We start from the raw sequence: 21,285 nt of genomic DNA on the forward strand, positions 1-21,285 counted from the left end.
TGGCATGAATTTGCTAAACCAGCTCTGGTTTTCCATTATTTATCTGGGTGATGATAGTTTGGTACATTACTTACACCTGACCTCTTGTCAGTATCTCTCTCTCACACTCATTCTGTCTGTCTTGTGTTAGCCAAGGCTTTGTGAACTGTTGGCGAGGCAGAAATGGACACCACTCTTAATGCACAGGGAAAGGGTACACACAGACACAGACACACACACACACACACACACACACACAGACACACACACACACACACACACACACACACACACACACACACACACACACAGTGGTAGGATTCATTCCATGCTGTCTGCAGGTATAGCAGGTTTTAAGCATTGCCAAAGGGATTGATGAATCCTTGAGACAGACAGCCTGTACTTGTTGGAGCCCATTCCACCGCCCAACACTTACAAAAGGTCATCGCTCAAGAAGAATTTTACTGAGGTTTGTGTGTGTGCGAGGGTATTAGCATTACTTGGCATCCTATAGGCATTTATTAACAGTTAGTATTGATTTAGCAGTAGGCCGGTTCCAGCCGCAAAGTGAAATTAACAATCAGTATCACTGGAATAAATGTATCACAGCCATCCATCTGGCCCTGACCTTGAACCAGTAACTCCATCTCTGTTCTCACTCTTCTTCAAGCCTCTCTCACTTTCCTCTGCCTGTCCTAATTTTACCTGATTTGAGAATGTGTGTGTGTTTGTCTGTGTGTGTGAGAGAGAGAGAGATAGAGAGAGAGAGTGTGTGTATACTACACAAGGGCAGCAAAACTCACATTTTCACTCATGGTTTCCTGCCTGTATCTGTTGATGTCTGCCCAGACAGTGTGTACGCCATGCTGTCTGTTGACATGACCTCTGTGTGTGTGTGTGTGTGTGTGCGTGTGTGCGTATGTTTAGGGTGGCGTTGGGTGGGGGGTTAGACATTAACCCTGGTTAGTGAAAGAAAGGAAGGCTTTGATTCCTTCAAGCCAGTCTCTACTGAAATTCATTAAAGACTGCTTTGTTCAAGGTTATTAGTGTGTGTGTGTGTGTGTGTGTGTTCGCAGACTTGTGCATGAGAGACGGTGTTAATGTAGTAATGTTGCATGCCACCATGCCTCAATAGTCGACTCGGTGATCAAAGAGAGGGTTTTGTTTTTCCATCAAACAAATCTACAGCATTTTGTTTCCGCAGCAAAGGAGAATTACATTGTTTGCATGAATCTGTCTGCCAAAGCTGAGTGTGAAAGTGAAAATCATGATTGAGCTTTGTAATTGTGGAAAGTAGCTAATATTCCAGAAGGCACAGTAGGCTAAAGTGTACAATTAGTAGTTAAAGCACAGTGACATTCATGTTTTAAGAGATGACCTTTTAACATAGACACATTGCAGATAATAACACTTTGGAACAAACTTTTTCCATGATGACAGTAAGACTTCACAATGAGCAATTACTGTGGAAGGATTGTTTTTTCTTTGAGCTATCATAAAGCTCAGTTTCATGATGCAATACCTGTTTACACACACAACCACAAAGCAGGTTATTAGTTTTAGGCGTAAGCCAGGCCTGGCTGACACCGGCTATGCTTGTTCAGGTTCATTATAGTCGTGTGGAGCGTGTTTGCTCAGCTCTAATTGCTAGGCCGCTGACTGGCCCGGCTCCATCGGCCCAGCTTGTTCTGAGGCCTGTGTTGGACCTCTGTGTCTCTCACTCAGCCTCGCTCTCTCTCTTGTTCTCTGTCATTCTGTGTTGAGCTCAAATTACAGTCCCTTGAAGGAACTGTCAAAAGCACAGAAAGCCTTTAACAGAAGGAGGAAAGGGAAACAAAGGCTTTTTTGGAGCGAAAGGCACTGTGATCACAACTGAAGCGTACAGGGGGAAAATGCTCTTGAACACATCTCAAAAGAACTGGCAAAAATGCTGAGTTGTGCATTTACCTTGCTGAGAGGCCTCAGAATTTGTCCAGATGGATATCCACTGTTCGCTGTCATACAACGCTCACTTTTTGGTGGTAATGCCCTCAGTACACATACAACCAAAATTGTATGTTATGTCCGGTTGTCATTTAGTCCCAGCACTTCCAGTAAATGCATACTCACCATCATCGAGGCACATAGACTGCGGCAGAGACACAATATTTGCGTGTGAGATGGAACATTTTATTATTATTTACAAGGTCAAACCTGTCCTGTCCTTTTCTCTTGAAACTGCTTACACCAGATGTTTTGTGTGGGAATGTGTCACACGCTTCCTGGTTTGTTCCGACACCGTCTTCAGGCCAGCACTAAGAGAGCCAGGAACCTCTTTGTCATTTCCCTGAACATCCAGTCAGACAGAATTACAGTATGCCAGAGAAATATTGTTTTTACATTTCCTTTATAGATAAGAGTAGATAATGTAATGCAAGACTGAAATTATCAGGTGGATCTGTTGCCTTAGTCCCACTTCTGGCTTTATTTAGCATCTTGTCTGGCCAGTTTTCATCGCTCTAGGCCTTGTTCTGTCACTAATAGGCCTACATTATTTCCCAGTGAAGGCATAGTTCTAATTGTTGTATTGGGATGGTATGAACTCAAATCAAATGTTTTTTCAGTGATATATTTTTACCTTTCCCCACTGTGTCTTCTAGTCACATGAATGCCATCTAAGCTACTTCTACATCCACCTTGCTTCTGCCATTTAGCAGTAGAGTGGCCTAGTGGTTAGAAAGACTTAAACCTAATGACCTGGGTTCAAGCATCCACAAGCATCCACCCTGAGGAAGTGTCATTGAGCAAGACACTGAATCCCTATCAGCTGTTCTACAGCTGACCCTATGCTCTGACTAAAGCAAAAGAAGAATTTCCCTACAGGGATCAATGAAATATCACATTCATTCATCCTCATTCCTTTCTGGTTTTCCCATGCCTGTAGCAGAGTTTAAATATGCAAATGTGCTGTCATTAGCAGCACAGAGTCTCCTGTAAATACATTCCTGTTCACTACATGATGGAAACTCTCTGTCACTGTTATTGTCCCTGTCCCATTGAGTTCATGCCTGCTGATGAAAGGCTCACATACACAAGCTCCCCAACCTGCCCGGCCTGCTTGGTCACTGCTTCTATGAAATTACATCTCTACCAATGAACTGCATACCAAACCTTTGACTTTTTTGGGCTGCACCACTGAACATGTCCTTGATGATAGCCTATCTCTTGTAGACAATCACAGATCACTGTTGCCATTATTGTTTTGTGGTTAATAGATGTGAGGGTTTCCTTTCAATTCCTTTCATATAAATGAATCATTTTATTTTATAAATTGCTATGCTACCCTGTACGTGCCAGGCTTATCTGTTCCAGGAAATAATTTTCTTAGTTGTCATCACGAGACACTGATTCTGAAATGGCTTTCACTCAACATACAATTAGAGGACTAGGAGCGCTCCAGCTTCCTCAAAGCTGACATTCTTTTAGCAAAGTTGAAATACCTACAGGGACCAGGAGTTCTTATCATCAGCCATCAAGTGTCATGTAATCGTTCCTTTTCACTGTTGTCATTGTCTGGTTTTCCCCATACTGTGCCTTTTCCTAGTTAGTATATAATTTATGAATACTTGTGTGCTGTACAAAGTAACACATACACCACAGGCAGGCATTCCAGTTTTACATTTACTGGTACTTGGCAGCCCTTTCATTCCAGGACAAAAGCTAAAGACGTACTTGAGAGTAACTAAATAGCTCCTTGAGGCCCGTTGCTCTTAAAGCTGGTTCCCTTAAGATCACACGCTCTCTCTCCCCCTCTCTCTCTCCCTCTCTCTCTCTCTCTCTCACTCACTCACTCACTCACTCACTCACTCACTCACTTATTCACACACACACACACACACACACCATCCAACCCCTGCTCTCTGGAAGTGGACTTCACTGTGGCTGGATCTCGCTGAGGCGAATAGTCTGGTTCTATCATTGAGTCTGATTTCTACTCATGTCCACTGGCCTGCCTTCCAGTGTGTTGTTCTCTCTTTCCCTCTTTTCCTCTACCCACCCCTTCCCCAGCTGCCTGTGCTCATTTTTTCCACTCTCTCTGGGGAAACAAGGCTCTCTTTTTCTATGTATTTATGTCCGTATGTGTGTGTATATGAGTGTCTTTGCATGTGTGCGTACGTGAGAGTGAAATTGTACACAAACTGCTAAAACAGTGTATATTTTTGTAAGTGTCAAGCTCCATGACTTCAATCAATATTGAGTGTGTGTTTGTGTGTGTGTGTGTGTGTGTGTGGGCAGAGTGGGAGTTCTAATAGTTGCTCAACCCTCTTGACCTCACTCAAAAACAATCGCTTCTTTGCAAGCCTTGAAAGAGCCCTGACATAGTGTGGATAGAGATGTGTCTTTCTCAGCCCAATGGAGGCACCGCTGACCCAAAGCACATCAGCTAATCCACACAGCATTTGCTTGCACAGTTGATCTGTACCTTTTTTTTATGTGTATTCCCTGCATACGAGGCGGCACCTATGAAACATTTTATGTTCGTATGCTACTGTACCTCCTACCGTGAACACGTTCTGATAATGTCATTTTCTGTACAGTATTCCAGAGTTTTGATAAGGAGACGCTAGCAAAGCACATATCCAAATTGGCACATTATGAACACATGTTATCTATATCTGTAAAATAAATAACTTTGGGGATTGTTGTGTTTTAACTTCAACTGAAGGATTACATGGTCCTCTATAGGCTGATAAAATGCTACCTCCCTTGGGCTTATGAAACTCTTTCAAAACCCATTGGATAACCTCAAAAGTGCTTGGTCTTCAAGCTAAAAACAAAGCTGTGTGTCTTAGTTCCTGAAAAGCTGACATTTTGGAGATGCAAGGTTTTCACCTGACAATGGCAATATTCTGCATTCATTCTTTCTTCGTGTCAGTATCCCATCAAAGGAGTTTTCTTGTATCCTTCATCTTAACCTCAATCTTTCTCCTCAATCTGATTTATCTAGTGATTTTTCGGCATGAGAGAATGTATAAGGCGGTGAATGCTAAACTAGCCAACATGTGATCTGGATCCACCCGGAGCTCAAGATAGTGTCTAGTCTACCTGTGCAGTCTGTACAGTACACACCAACACAGCACACACACTGTTCCAGCCACTCATAAGGAATGACATGCAATGATGTTAAAAGGGGTGTGAAGACAACCAGAACTTGTCTCCTTTCGCATGATTAACCATTTAAACGCAAACCGTAGGGATGCTTTATTCTTGTCTAGCAACCCCATGTGTATTTCTATGCTCAAGTATAAGAGAATGTCATGTCTATGTGTGTTTTGCATTTGGAAATTACTGTCCAGAAATGTCATTTGATAGAGCAGCTACATATCATACTGTAGTTAAGGTGAGGTGGTGTTTGCCTCAAATTACAGCAGTAGCATGTCTCTGAAACAACTATTAAGCCAAGATTATGTTAATAGAGCAAGAGACTAAAGCTACAAGAGATCAAGTTAAGTGACTTAAAAGCTCACAAAAAGTGCTGTGAGGAAATTCTTGAAGGAATTCTGTGGGATTTTATCGCTGTTTTGAGAATTAGGATGTAGGCTAATGCGCCCTGTTGGTCCCGCTAGCCTGTGTGGCGTAGCAGATGTGTCCCTCTTTGGTGTCAAACGGCCTTGATAATATGAAAGGTTCATTGATTAATGTTTGTTAGTACAGTTCCCTCATGCAACATGAGGCTTGACTGGCTTCCCCCTAAGACATTCAAGTACAAAGAGTTTCTCCAGTCATAATCCCTGTTATTACAAGGCCCTCTTAAAGGGAAATGCCACTGAACTCCAGCTCTGAACTATGCTATTGTTGCACCATTGGACAGTTTAGTGTGTGTTAATGAACGCCGACTTACTGAACAGTGTGTCCCATTGCCAGAAACCAGAGACAAGTGTTTGTCCTGACACCTTATGGCTGGCTCTGTGGTGTCATACTGATGTACTGCTGCATAAAAAGACAATTGGAAAGGATTAAAACAGTGACTGATTGTATTTAAAATGATGCTCTGGGATCAATGTACATTTTCTGCCTTTAATTTGATAGAATCTCAATGTTTTCAAAGTTCATTTGGATATTCAGGTAAACAATGTATGAGTCCAAAAACTCTCCCTTTCCAAAGGATGAGCTTTAGGTTATGCACTGATTTTATGTCATTGTCCATTATTATTAAAAAATGCAACATGCAGTGCAGCAAACATTTTTGTCAAGCAGCCATCTTCAGTGTATATGCGGCCTCGATTTTTGGTAGTGTGCAGGTTTTCTACAATTTAATCAGTATGACATCACACACAGTCTTGGTTCTCTTGTCTCTAGCCATGGGAAATAATTTTGTTCACAAATAATAATTGGGCTGTTATAGGTCTTAACTATAATGACCTATAACATTCATGCATTGATTGTTATTCCAATGTAAAGAAGTAATCTTCCCTCCCAAACAGTTGCTTGACCTTTTGTACATTTTCTTGTGTTGCAAGAAAATGGGCTTGGAGGGGATTTTTTTTCTTTGGAAACTCAGGAACTGACACAAATGGTGTCTATAAGTAAAACATCTGAAAACACTGTGCTCTATGCCAATTTCACCACGCACCCTATAATTCTTTTATGATGTATAGAAGGGGGTTGATATCAGATCTGTGAAAGAAAGGAGGATTAGGAACGATTCTGAAAAGAGTAGATTATTGTTCAAAACCCCTAAGAACCACCCAAAGAGGAAGTGTAAGAAACATGGAAAGAAATGCTGAACAAATTTGCCAGTGTAGCAATTTAGCTTAAATTAAGCAAGGGAGTGAATACTTTTGCAGGCAGCATATTGAAAGTGTTCTTCTCATAGTACTCAAACAAAAATCACAAATGAATATCAGTAAACCATGACATATAAAGCCAACTTTGAAAAGATGTGAATATTTATTTTACAAAGTCCCAGAATACAGAAATAAAACAAAAATACCTGAAGGGCCATTGAGGTTGAACCAAACAGAACGAAAGGATGGGGAAGCGTCTGGGCCAACCGTGGAGTTGGCTGTCAAACCAGAGTTTCCCCCTAAACCGCCACAAGTTAAGGGAAATACTAAGCCTAACCAAACAAAGCCGTGAAAATAGGACTACTGGTACCTCCCTCTCCAAAAGAAAAAGTACCACACAAAATATTCATCTAAACACAAAAAGCAAGTAAGGCTGCTGCCAGCGTGGGCAGTCTGCTTTGTACTCCTCCACAAATACTGTATATAGCCAACTAAGTAGGGACAACTGGGGATTGAAATGGACAAACAAGATAAAGGCGCATAACAATGCATATAAAAAACAATATTCAACCCATAATTATCATATAAGACATGAACATAGCATAGAGACTTCACACCTTATTTCCATCTCTGTTTGTCTTCTCTATCTCTCTCTAACTTTATGTTTATCTTGGGAATTTGATCCTTTTGATTTTCTGTTCCTCTCTGTCTCATTCCAACACTCTGTCTTTTCTTCCTTATTAATGGCAGGTGGTTTCTGAAGTTGTGTATGTGTCTTGAGTTGGAAACTTCTACTTCCTCTGTGTTTCCCATCTGAGACTTTGTTTGCCGCCGACTCTCTTCCTTCTCGTTTCAAGTGCAGACCTTGAGCAATTGCAAGTACAGGACAAAACTGTGTGTGTGTGTGTGTGTGTGTGTGTCTGATGTTCTAAATGTCACTTTATGTCTGTGTTCCAGGAGGCTGGGTGAGTGGTCACCATGGCACCCTTCCTACGTATCGCCTTCAATGCTTATGATGTGGGGGCACTTCCCCCTCTCTCTGCCCCGCCCATCTGTGCCATCAAGATGAAGGAGTCTGTCAACACAGGTATGTACAGCAGCACACACACACACACACACACACACAGAAATCTGTAGCCAGCCCTGTACTCGAAGACAAAATTTCACCTTCAGGGTTCTATAAAGTATCACATTATCATTATCATTATCATTATTATTGACTGATCCCTCTCCCCTTTCACAGAGCGAGGAAAGACCTTGGTCCAGAGGAAGCCCACCATGTACCCAGCCTGGAAGTCCACCTTCGACGCCCACATCTACGAGGGGCGTGTCCTACAGGTGGTCCTCATGCAGACCGCTGAGGAGCCATTGGCCGAGGCCACAGTGGGCGTGTCTGTACTGGCAGAACGCTGTAAGAAGGCCAAGAGCAACGGATGTGCCGAGTTCTGGGTGGACCTGCAGCCTTCTGGGAAGGTCCAGATGGCTGTGCAGTTCTTCCTAGAAGATAGTGACGCAGGTAAAACTGCTGGTTTAGACTGATGTCTATCTTATGGTCTTAAAAGCATGTTCCCTGACCGGGAATCGAACCCGGGCCGCGGCGGTGAGAGCGCCGAATCCTAACCACTAGACCACCAGGGAGTGGTGCTCAGCTTGAAAGAAGATAGCCTGTTGGCTAGAGTTCTTGGGAAATACCCCTCCCCCACTCCCACCACCCTTCTTCTGAATGTAGTGACCTCTCTCACTCTTTCTCTCTCTCTCCCTCGCTGTCTGTCTCCCCCTCTCTCTCTCTTTCTCGTGCTTTCATGTACACCCACAGAAAAAGCGCTCTCAAGCTCATCTATCCCAACTGCACCAGTGTTGGTAAATAGTGCCCTCTACTGGTAGTAACAATCTCCCAACCCTCCCAGGCACAGCTCACCATATTACTGTAGACCTCACTGAAGAGTGTGGAACTGTGATCTTCCAGACCAGTTGCCCAGCAACAAACTGTCTATCTGCAAGCAATCATGGGTTACTGGTTAACTTGCGTGCTGTTTCACCTGTTGGCATAGCTCATACTGGGCTTGTCAGATAACATGCAGCTAAATTAAGATTCCTTCTAGATTGTAGGTAGGAATTTGGCCTGAGGACAGGTTGTACTAGCAGCTAAGACACTGAACACAACCAAGATGATCCTATCTATAGACATGACTAAAAATATGTAATAAGTGATAAACGTCCTTGATATACTGTATCTTAGTAATGTGTTCACTAGGGTTAGGGTTAGGCAAACCAATATATTGAGCATATATTGGTCTTTAATGGCCTTTTAGGTTTGTTTGTTTGATTACATACTTATTATATAAATATGGTTTGCATTATTAATAATAATAACAACAACAACAATAATAATATTGTTATTATTATTAATTGAGAGTTTTATAGCCCCATGATCTAAATGGTCAAATTTTAAGCCATCGGCAACTTCAATCCAAAATATGTCACTATCAATATCAACCTTCAAAAATCCATATCAGTCAAACTCTAGTTTTAACAAACCACATCCTTCAACAATTAGAAGCAGAACTGAACAGAGCAGTATTGGTCGGCAGTGCTGTGTTCAGCTACAAGCTCACCACCCCAGACATGGAAGCCGGCTAACGCTAGTAGCTGCTGTCTGCCAAAGGGGAATGGGAGTGGCTGGGCTTTACAACCCAGTGCTGTTCAGGGGGAGTTTCTGCATGGGAGTATCCCAGTCAGGGTCCTCTGTTCTGGGTCAGAGGAGGCCAGGAGAGGGGGGTACACTACCACGCTGAAAAAGCTCCAAGGTCCATCAGCTCCCTCCTACACACGCCACAGGTTTCCTGAAAAGCAGACCAGAGTACTTTTAGGCTTGCCTGAACAGCCCTCTAACACTGTCTGCCTCTTTTCTCTCCCTCTGTCTCTCTGTGTGTCTCTCTCTCTCCCTCCCTCTCTTTCTGCCATCATCTTGGCATGGCTCACTGAAGCACTGTCCAAACATAAACATCTGTCAGTACAACGACAGAGTGGAAATTAGTTTATCTCCCTCACCTCATCAGTCTTCCCTCTTTTCCCTGTCTGTCACTTGTCTCTTTAAGACTGCTCCTCTTTTGCATCGTCCCTCCAACAACCCCACCCCCACCCCCACCCCACCCAACCCCACCCCACTCCCGCACCCACCTACCACCCTATCTTTTGGTAGTCTCACAGTTCAGAGTTTGTCCCCTCTTTGTTTACCTCTCTCACGCCTCTTCCCCCGTCTTCTCTGGGTGACCTTTGACCCCACCTGCTTGACTTGCGTCAGCCGGAGCCTCATATCCCAGAGGGTATTTTGCTGTGTTTACCCTTCATTCAGGACAGGAGGGCCTGTGGCCTCCTTCTCTTGCTAACTGTTGTTATCATAGGGCTTTTTGACTGCATACCCCCAGGCTTGTGTTCCTAATGATTGATTGATGATGATGCTACAGCTCTCGGTCATCATTTAAGGCACATCAATAACACACACAGGCTAGAATATAAAAACGCTGGTAGGTGAATAGATATTTCATTTGACAAAACTTCCTCAAGGTGTAGAACTCCCATCTCACAGCATTCTTAGTATAATTAGGGGTCCAAGCACGTAGTGCTGTAACCCTATTGGAATTCTTTCTTTCTTTCTTTCTTTCTTTCTTTCTTTCTTTCTTTCTTTCTTTCTTTCTTTCTTTCTTTCTTTCTTTCTTTCTTTCTTTCTTTTTCTCCGCTAAAAGTATCTGCAGCTCAGAAACCATAAGTCCTACTGGTTCAGTCAGTAAGTCACCTTCTCTGGGGATACAAAGGTCTAGGGTTCGAATTCCCAGGTGGCCAAGTCCTACTTGCCAACAATGTAGCAATGCATGCATGTGGTATGTTTCCAAGTGCTTATTGAGGTCACATTAAGTCGAAGGTTTCCCCACTGTGGCACACAGCAAAGTGGAAGTTGGCAGAGTGGTAAAGCTCAGGTCTTTGGATCCCAAGGTTGTGAGTTCAAGTTCCTGATGAACTGTGACCATTTTGAAGTTTCATTAAAAGAAAATCAACACTAAATTACACAGTGCAGAAAACTCAAAGCAGGTGTTTGACATCATCTGTCAATGGCAAAATACCTGATTGGCATCACTGATTGGGGTGTGGCCAGACCTTTCAACCCATAAAGAGCAGTGCAGCAGCGGCTGTCTGGCCCATGTGATTTTGTATTCTTTTATTTGTTAATAGAGAGTACTACAGTGTTTTATAAAGTGATTAGCGGTGTCAATCATAGGCTGCAGTATTACAATACTTTAGTTATTTTCCCCTCTGTAGCCCTGTAACAGGAGATTAGCTCAGTAGGTAAAGTGTCTGCCTCTTGTGTGGAAAGTTGTGGGATCAAATCCAGGCTTGTCCTTTCTGAAGTCATTAGTTGTCAAGAACAAGTGGTATGCGTTCTAATAGAAAGTCTGGCCATTGTGAATACCTTCAACAATGTGGTTGTAATGAAATGATGAACTTGACAGAAGTCACAGGCCAACACAAAAGCCGGTGTTAGACTGCGTGTTTGATCTTCACAACATCTCAGTTTTTGTGTGTGTCTTTCTACCTTCTGTAATGTTTTGTCTATCTGTCTGTCTTATCAAATTGTGCTTGGACCCCTCAATCGCCGCTTGCGGCTATATTTTTCTATTGTCATTGGAAATCAATGATATCAGTGTGTATTTGGATAATTCTTTACTCGTTTGATAAATGCTAGTCAAAAGATTTGAGTAGAAGTTTGATGTATGTTGATTTATGTAAATTGATGTCTGTCCCCCTCAGCGGCATCTAAGGCATCAGTGAAAGTTCCTCCAGAGGAAGGGCTTACGACCCTCAACAGGAGGAGAGGAGCTTTCAAGCAGCCCAAGGTTCACTTCATCAAGAACCACGAGTTCACCGCCACCTTCTTCGGCCAGCCCACCTTCTGCTCCGTCTGCAGAGAGTTCCTCTGGTGAGACGCCAAGTGTTACTAGTTTGTTACTGTATCAAATGCTTGATGACCTGTTGAATTCCAATGAGTGCGTCAATGACTTTGACGCAGCAATTTCTGATGTTATTCTGGTTAAGTGTGAATTATCCAGAAACCGCTAATTTGCCTGTCTGCTTGTTTTTCTGCATTATTGTTAGAATTCAGCACGGTGCATTTCGATTAAGATGTCATTTGCATACCTTTAATAATTCCCCTCCATTTGTGTTGTCAGATACACTCTGGGTACTAAATGAGACAAAACATCAGTTGTCCAATACGAAAGTCCACCTCCCATAGGGCCCTTCTCAATAGACCAATTAGTAGTGGTTCTAGTTTCGTAAATGGAGCGGTCCACTGGGGTCAGCAACAGTTAGACTGGCAGGACTGCTATTGCAAGAATGAGTCACTGTCTAGGGAAAACCCACAGGCCGTCTTGTTATGTTCCAACAATGTCAGCAGCACTAGTCTGTGGCCCCTCCCCTCCCTCCCAAACTATTATCAGCCTCCTCTAGAGACTGGCTAGAGGAAAACTGATGTCACTTGTGTTTGGTGTGTGTGTGTGTGTGTGTGTGTGTGTGTGTGTGTGTGTGTGTGTGTGTGTGTGTGTGTGTGTGTGTGTGTGTGTGTGTGTGTGTGTGTGTGTGTGTGTGTGTGTGTGTGTGTGTGTGTGTGTCCACTGTTCCACCAAACATTTTTATACGGCAGGCAGTTTCAGCCACACGTCTGATTGCCCAAGTCTTATGGTATGATGGTAACCAAGGAGCAAGTTGGGAATCATTCTTGCTTTTTTTTTTCGTATGTATACTACTTTGGAGAAAACTTTTCCGACAGTACAGATGCATTGGTAATTGTTGCATAAAGGCCATAATAAACTTGAGGGCTTTAACTTTATTGTGAATATGGATACTTCAGTGCTGACAATTAGCTGCATGCTAGCTGTATCACTGTCATACCCACAATTACAGTATCAGTCATATTCATTTTAGTTATGGGCAAAGGGAACATGTTTTTGGTTGTTAATCAACCATTTAATGCCATTCCTTTTCTCCCAAATAGGGGGCTCAACAAGCAAGGCTACAAGTGCAGACGTGAGTGTTTCATTGGCTCTTATCTGCACTTTTTTAAAATCACGTTTTATCCTTTTGTACTAGTGCTTCATTGAATCTGCATGTCACAGTTAACACAAGATTTTGTCATGTCTTTGTCCCAGAATGCAATGCGGCAATTCACAAGAAATGCATCGACAAAATCATTGGCAGGTGCACTGGAACAGCAGCCAACAGTCGAGACACTGTGGTGAGCATTTTAGAGTTTATGTCCTCCAGCAGTAATGCAAAACTGCATGGCAGATCTGACATTGATAATGAACTGCGTTTTTATTCTACAATATTGGCTTTTACTACTACATTTTCCAGCGTTGGTTCAATAATGAACTCATATTCTATTTTTTTTTCTAGATTATGCCACGCTTTGTGACTTATGCACAGCACTGTTATTAGGGAATTGTCTATTAATCAATAATTTGGTCTTTTCCTCACTCAAACTATGCAAATTTATTGTTCATGTTTCTCTTTTCCAAAGAATATCTATGGTGATCTAAAGAGTAAACAATATGCTTTTGATTCACCATTTGATACAGCTGGTTTAGGATGCCAATGCTCTAGGTGAAAGATCCCCTCAAATGGAGCCAGGTCAGGCAGGTTTTACAGGCAGGGTCAATAATGAGGTCTGTCAGACATCAGTTGAGTCAGAGAAATCAATAGATATGTGTGCTTAAGTAGCAGCAGTGGAATCCCCTTTTCACTTTTACCTGCTACTCAAATGTCACTAAAATTGGCAAAAATGTTAACTCGGGACAAGGTGGCCAACGGGACAATGTATAAGAGATCTGTATGTAAGATGTGTGTACCTCTTAAGATGCCATAGCCGTGCACGTCTGGCTTGGACGTGCTTTCAGAATGGTTACTGGATTTCTGTGTGTTTGCAGTTCCAGAAGGAGCGCTTCAAGATTGATATGCCACATCGCTTCAAGTACTATAACTATAAGAGCCCCACCTTCTGTGACCACTGTGGCAGTCTGCTGTGGGGCCTCTACAGACAGGGCCTTAAATGTGAAGGTGAGTCCAGTGTGTTGAAGCTTTTTTTCTTTGATTATGCTTCTTTCATTTTTTTTTCTGTCTTTGTAATATTATTTCTGTCCTTCACCTGCCATCTGCCATGCCACTGACATTTCACCCTTTTCAATGTATCACTATTCCCTTTCTCCATGACACATGTCTACTCCATGTTTCACACCTCTGACCAGATTGTGGCATGAACGTCCATAGTTACTGTCAGAAGAAAGTGGCCAATCTGTGTGGAATCAACCAGAAACTACTGGCAGAGGCTCTGTCTCAAGTCAGCCAGGTTTGCACAGTGACAATCTGTCAGTTTTTTTATGGAATAGAAGGATATATATTAGTTTTATCCCAGTCAGTAAAATATAAAGTAAAGTAAAATATTTTGAAAGATTATTGATCATGCGTGTGCCTTTTTCCTCTCTAGAAATCCATGAAGAAGCCGGACAACTCCAATGCAACAGATATAGGAATCTACCAAGACATCCAAAGTGCAGGAGCAGACCCTAGTGGTAAGAAGTGTTCTTTGTAGCACACTGCAGTACACTTGCTGTTGGATTTGACATAGTCAAAAGAAGTTTTACCTTTACAGGTAAAACCTGTGTGATATTGTTGTTGATAGTCCATGCAACTTAACTTACATCCTCAAATCTTTACCCATTGTTGTATGGGTTTGCATGCATGTTTGCATTCATGTTTGCATAAGTACTTACTCTGTGTGTGTGCTTGTGTTTACAGCAGAGGGCAATGGGAAAGTGGGTGAAGGCTTGAGCCCAGCCCCGCCCCCACCTACAAGCTCCACCCAGCAGAAACACCTCACCATCAACCACTTGGTGTTCCACAAGGTGCTGGGCAAAGGCAGCTTTGGCAAGGTAGGCCCCATTGTCCTTATGTTTTAAACCTTTCATAATTTAACATGAAATGATTGTGTAGACACAAAAGTAGAAGACTGTGTACACTAAAAAATCATTGGGCCTTGTCTAACTCTCTGGCATCACACATATTTAGTTATAAATCACTTTCATCCTGAAATCGTCACATGAACATTACCTCCCACACATAAATGGCTGCTGAAATGCCCCATTTCTTCCTGTTTTACATTTATCAGTTAAGTCATTTATTCTGATAAGAAAATGGGGGGAAAAAAACAGTAAGCCCTAAACAAACAACTTTGCAGACTGTAAAATTGATCATTGCAAAGGAACTTGGCTCTGTTACAGAAAAGTGATAGGTTATTATTTGGAACCATTAGTATTGGCATTACTAATAGAAGGAAATATGCAATATTGTATGAAATGATGGCAATCCCTGAAGTACACACATCATCAAGGGGCAGATACACCACAGTCTGTCACTGTCTTCCAACAGCACCAAAGCAGTCACTGCATGTCAATATGCATAGGCATAATATAATGTAATAACCATGCAATTTCATTATTTTCACAAATATTACAGCTTAGTACATTTTTGTCAATAGTCTAAATAACATTCATTTGAAAGATATTTCTGCATTGTCCCTCTTTTTTGCATTCCACAATTTCTATTTAATTGTAATCCTTTTTATCCATTCAGTTTTCATTCATTTTATCCATTCCATTCGATGCATCTAAGATACATTTTAAGCAGCCAACAATTCAACATGATTCAAATCAGTCTTTTCTCGATGCAGTTTGTTGCGGTGCAATACGATGCAATACGATATGATGCGATTCAATATAATGCAAACAGCTCCATTTTACTTCTGTTATACTGTAGTTTTGCCACTGGTTGCAAGAAGGCCTCTTTAGGTACAAATTAATCCAATTATGTGTGAAATAGAAAGATGTACATTAGAATAGTACAACATCCTATTTGGATTCTCATTTGTTGATAGTAAAAAATGAAAATCAGTGAGACAGCCTGGTGATGTAGTTTTCAGTGAAGTGCTGCCTGCTTGGTATGTTATACCTGTTTCCAGTGTGTGCAGCAGGTGTCTAAACCCCTCATTCTCTACCAAGCTATATGGTCGCTGATCCATCCACACATAAAGAGTGCAATGGCTTCAGTAATCGATTTTGTCCGTGCGGAGCTTTTGGCGAGTTGAGCATGGAAGAACATTTTGATACCTTTTTTCATCGCTGGCGCAGTTGCTAGCTGCAGGTGAAGAGTCTCTGCCACAGCAAGTCCATGGCATCTCTTAGAATGGATCGCCTGATTACTAGTGCTACCTGTATATTTCACTGCAGCTCGGCAAGTGTTGCATATTGCCACAGTTTTGTCATCCTTCTCATGAAACCCAAAGTGGGTCCACAGTAGCAATTTCTAGCTATTTGGCGCGTCGTATATTTGCTCTCTGTCATTCAACATTCTTGACAAAGCAATGGGCAGAGGAGCAGGGAAGGGAGGGGGGAAAGTTTGTTTTCTTTGAGCGAGGGGTCGAGGGACACGTGTTGTCAACCTTCACTGGGCTGACAACACTGGCAGAGACAAGCACATTGACTCAGAGGGAGAGAAACATACAAGGAGTAACTGACGTTATTAGGTGCAAAAAAAAAAAGATATGCATATCATATTGGGCTTTTCCGATAGAGAGAAGCCTGCACTGATTTAGCTGCAGCTCCCTTTTGCCCGATACAAGCTGTTTGAATTGAGCGGGCATATCCTGGACATTAAGCGTGGTGCATCAATTGGAATCAGTGAATTATTACACCCCTAATGTTACCCAGGTTGGAGTGGCAGAGGGTTTTCAGGTCCAATAAAATTAGCTGGTAACGCATCAAGGTATCTTTTCTCAACATACCCTTTGATCTTTGTTAAATCATTTTAAGATTTTGTATTGTTACAAGTGTTCTCAATGAAACTGGCATGATCACATGAGAGAACTGCACACTATAACTGACCCTGACACCCCAGGTGCTGCTGGCGGAGCTGAAGGGGCGAGGGGAGTACTTTGCTGTGAAGGCTCTGAAGAAGGACGTGGTTCTGATGGATGATGATGTGGAGTGTACCATGGTGGAGAAGAGAGTCCTGGCCCTGGCCTGGGACAACCCCTTCCTCACACACCTCTACTCCACCTTCCAGAGTAAAGTAAGCACACACACGTCTCTACTGGTGAAGTATAAAAATAGATTCCCTGACCGGGAATCGAACCCGGGCCGCGGCGGTGAGAGCGCCGAATCCTAACCACTAGACCACCAGGGAGTGGTGCACCGCGTGAAAGTTGTTGAGAAAGACCCTCCCCCACTCAGCACCCTTCCTCTGAATCTACTCACTCACTCTCACTCTCACTCACTCTCTCTCTCTGTCTCTCTCTGTCCCTCTCTCTCTCTTTCTCTCTCTCTCTCTCTCTCTCTCTCTCTCTCTCTCTCTCTCTCTCTCTCTCTCTCTCTCTCTCTCTCTCTCTCTCTCTCTCTCTCTCTCTTTCTCTCTCTCTCTCTCAATTTTCAATTCAAGGTGCTTTATTGGCATGAAATATGAAATACTTAAAAAATCAACAAACTCAAATTCAAATGACAGTAATCAAACTCGGTTGCATCTCTCTTTGTCTCATTATGTTAATTTGTCTATGATATAGTGAGCTGACAATGTTGTGTTGTTCGCCCAGGAGCATCTGTTCTTTGTGATGGAGTACCTGAACGGAGGAGACCTGATGTTCCACATCCAGGACAAAGGCCGCTTCGATCTCAACAGAGCCACGTGAGTACGCTGGGCTACTATATACAGAACTACTGACTCACTGCCCATGAATAACAGAGTAACTGCCATCTCCCACAATGGAGGGTCCATAACCTTCATTTTCTGAGTTTTGAATGTGGGTTCAATTGCAATAACACTGTGTTTAATGGTTGTTTTGCACATCTCATCCCTCAGGTTCTATGCTGCTGAGATAATAGTAGGACTGCAGTTCCTCCACTCCAAAGGCATTATCTACAGGTAAGACCCAACAGCCACTCTGTACTGGTCTTGATAATGTCTGTATTCCAGTTATTAATACTTCAGAGTAGACTGGAATAGAATCTGTACTTGGGCTTTAGACTACATACAATATAACAGAACAGAACTGGATTTGATTGTATTTGCCTTTTCCTCCCTCTTCCCCCAGAGATCTGAAGCTGGACAATGTGATGCTGGACAAGGACGGACACATAAAGATAGCAGACTTCGGCATGTGTAAAGAGAACGTGTTTGGTGAGACCAGAGCCACCACCTTCTGTGGGACACCGGACTATATCGCACCAGAGGTTAGCATCAGGGTCTGACTAATACCAGATTTTGTGGTTTAATCCTAATAATTCTCCACCAAAATCCTAAACAACATATAGTATGTATTCTGGGATTATTATTATGATAGTTGTTATTTTTTTCCTCAAAGACCTTGTGTGGAATAGTAAATGTCCCTCAATCTCATTGTGTGCTGAACTAGAAACAATAATGTTTGAAAGGCCAGTATTAGCACACAGATAAATGGTTTAGGCCCTATTTGTTGTTTATTGGATTTGTTTATTTGGATTAAATTAGGTGTGTGTTTTTCTACTCTGGGCACTCAGTTATTCTGTTTTGCACATGGTATGTTTTACTAAATAAGAACTGACATTGTTGCTGTGCATGGGATCCTACATGATTGATGTGCTTGCTTCTGATGTCTCTTGTTTATCTGTCTGTCCTCAGATCCTGCTGGGACAGAAGTACACCTTCTCAGTGGACTGGTGGTCTTTCGGCGTGCTGGTGTACGAGATGCTGATTGGCCAGTCGCCGTTCCAAGGCGATGATGAGGACGAACTGTTTGAGTCGATCAGGATGGACGTCCCTCACTACCCTCGCTGGATCACCAAGGAGTCCAAGGACCTACTTGAGAAGGTACGACTAGCAAGATGCATTCATTGTCAAGGACACTTTCTCTCACACTCACCAACGAAGCGTTCAAATTATGTACCTGCAGATGTCATAGCTTGCATTCCTCCTTGTAACGACACAGTATGATTGGCATTAATACAACGATAGTCTCTCCTCATACAATAGTAACCTCGCACACCTATCCACACATTGTGACTGGGGTGGAAATGTGCTATTGACGCTGTCAGCATGTGTTGTCTTCCTCCCCTCTCATCTCCACACCAGCTGTTTGAGCGAGACCCCAGTCGCAGGTTAGGTGTGGTGGGGAACATCCGTGCACACTCCTTCTTCAAGACTGTCAACTGGCCGGCCCTGGAGAAGAGAGAGGTGGACCCCCCTTCAAGCCCAAAGTGGTACGAGCCTGTGATCTTGTTTCTGATCAAACTAATGAGAACCTGAACTCATATCAGTTTGTGTAAATACCTATACTTTTGTGCATGTAAGTTGGTGATTCCTTCAGCATGCTTTGTCGTTAACCTAACTGATATTCCCATCCTGCCAATCACAGAAAGCCCCCAATGACTGCAGCAACTTTGACCGGGAGTTCCTGAGTGAGAAGCCGCGCCTCTCCCACGCTGACAAGAACCTCATCGACTCCATGGACCAGGCGGCTTTCGCCGGCTTCTCCTTCATCAACCCCAAACTGGAACGCATGATGGACAAATGAAAAGACAAAAAGGGCTACCCCGGAAACACGGTCATAAGCCCAGCACTCCAAAATGGCCTCCTATCCTATTCCTTCTTCTTAATGTGATCTAAGTTCAACTGGTTGAGTAAAAAGAACATATTAGGAAGGTTCAGTCTCTATTACTGCTATGACTAATCTAGTCTTTGTAACAGGATGAGATGATGAAAGGATACAAGAAAGGATAACCCTGCCTCAACTATCATAAAATGTAAAATGTATAAACCTCCAGGAAATTAAGGGAGATACTTAAGAAACCAGTGTTACATTAATCACTGCTGGGGGAATAGTCGATGATGCATTCTTTCTATCTTCTTATTTTTCTCTTTTGTTTTCCTTGTGATCACACTTTGAATCTCTACAAATCATACAATGTACTGTATCTTGAAATTTTAATATGCAGGCACCCTTATGCCACCCTTGTTTTGTTACACACATACGCACACCCACACATGCACACCCAGCTTAGAGAGTTCAGTGGTACAGCTCCACTCCAGCTCCGTGTGCTTTGCCTACTGTATGCCTCTCACATCCCGTTTTGTGCGCGCCTGTGTCTGTGTGTGTGTTACCACATGCATATGAGTGTGTGGGTGTGTGCATGCATTTTTTAGATGCAAATGGTGCTACTGTACTTAACTATAACTTTGTCTGTTGGCAAACGAATCCCTGGTTGATCCCTCAGCCAGACAGATACAGGTACCATAGAAAGGTTTGTACTAAAAAGGTGGGGTGAATTTAAATCCTTCTGTATGGCAGTGAGGTGAATGTAGCACTGAATGGGTTATTTTTCCACACTTGACTGCACAGTCAACTTGTCCTGGTTTGTGTGCCACTAGTGTCAATTCTCATGCTGTACATCCAACTGATGCATAGTGCAAGCAATACATTAACTGACCTTTCTGACATGTTTCACTCCAGTTATTCGGGACTGTATCAGACATACTGGAATGAGTTGCAGCAGTGGTATGGTACTATACCTGTGCATGTATGTGTTGAAGGATATTATTATTCTGTTTCGGAGGGAGGGGCACTTCGATGTAAGCGTAGGGGTGTTGAATTATGTTATATTACTTGAATGTAGGTATTTTAACAGTGAAAATAATAGTGCTGTATATGGAAATTAATATGTATATTACCCTGAACTGTCGGTGAGTTATGGGTGTACTTTTTTTTACTCTCCTCATCTTTTACATCTGATTATAAATAAATACATTTTAACTCTAACTTCTTGTCAACCAGTGTCCACATAGAAGAACCTGACTTTTAATTGTGCATTTAACTTACATTTGGCTTTTTGCAGACTTGTATCTCACATGGGCTTTGGATGGGGGAACTCTTGCAAAAATGGTGTGTGATTATGGTGTGGTACTCTACACACTTTCCTGTGGTAGTGGCGTATTTGTGTGGTATGTTTTATGGTACAACTTACCATGTAAATACCATAACTGTTGCATAACCGTTGTGTTTTTTTATGTGGTAGCGCCTGCAGCACAATACCACAGCATTTCATGAGCTTAGAATTATAAGGTTCTATCTGCCTTCAGAATAGATCTGAGATATTGAGCTTCAAAGTTTTCAGCATCCATTGAGTTAAATGTAGATGGGTCCTTTTGTTTTAGAAATTACAGACTCAAAAATCATTATTGAGAAAAAATAACACCACACATATGTCAACAGGCACTCATAGAATAGGTTCATGTGACTAACTCAGTTTTGACAAAAAGGTCAGATAGAACCTTATAATACCAAGGTCACGATTTGGTTGTTCTGTGATACCTATCATAAGTACCATAAGCGTACCAAAAGAACATTTCCAAGTACTAAAGGTTTTTTTTTTTTAGTGGGAGGTACCGGCCTTTACTGCCATCTAGG

At 42.4% G+C, this 21,285-nt stretch overlaps 1 protein-coding gene and 2 non-coding genes across 3 annotated transcripts in view; 1 reads left to right on the forward strand and 2 right to left on the reverse strand.

The window, feature by feature from the left end:
- The window catches only part of LOC139655056 (protein kinase C delta type-like), a 23,077-nt gene extending 2,440 nt beyond the window's left edge, over nt 1-20,637 (forward strand). The window contains 17 exon segments of the mRNA XM_071532359.1: nt 7,704-7,833; nt 7,990-8,262; nt 11,553-11,721; nt 12,796-12,827; nt 12,950-13,035; nt 13,727-13,856; nt 14,045-14,145; nt 14,284-14,368; nt 14,595-14,728; nt 16,749-16,922; nt 17,440-17,531; nt 17,706-17,768; nt 17,938-18,076; nt 18,504-18,692; nt 18,954-19,056; nt 19,059-19,081; nt 19,237-20,637. Of these exon segments, the coding sequence (XP_071388460.1) occupies nt 7,725-7,833; nt 7,990-8,262; nt 11,553-11,721; nt 12,796-12,827; nt 12,950-13,035; nt 13,727-13,856; nt 14,045-14,145; nt 14,284-14,368; nt 14,595-14,728; nt 16,749-16,922; nt 17,440-17,531; nt 17,706-17,768; nt 17,938-18,076; nt 18,504-18,692; nt 18,954-19,056; nt 19,059-19,081; nt 19,237-19,395 (2,061 nt within the window). The 5' untranslated portion in view covers nt 7,704-7,724 and the 3' untranslated portion in view covers nt 19,396-20,637.
- On the reverse strand, nt 8,313-8,384 carry trnae-cuc (transfer RNA glutamic acid (anticodon CUC)). The gene has a single exon. It is a non-coding gene; the product is annotated as a tRNA-Glu (tRNA).
- Nucleotides 16,965-17,036, reverse strand: trnae-cuc (transfer RNA glutamic acid (anticodon CUC)). The gene has a single exon. It is a non-coding gene; the product is annotated as a tRNA-Glu (tRNA).
- Nucleotides 20,638-21,285: the final 648 nt, after the last annotated feature.

Source organism: Centroberyx affinis, unplaced genomic scaffold (assembly GCF_046629955.1).
Source record: "Centroberyx affinis isolate AG114_WGS23_722 - 3 ecotype Tasmania unplaced genomic scaffold, CSIRO-AGI_Caff_v1 ptg002186l_1, whole genome shotgun sequence".
Taxonomy (NCBI): domain Eukaryota; kingdom Metazoa; phylum Chordata; class Actinopteri; order Beryciformes; family Berycidae; genus Centroberyx; species Centroberyx affinis.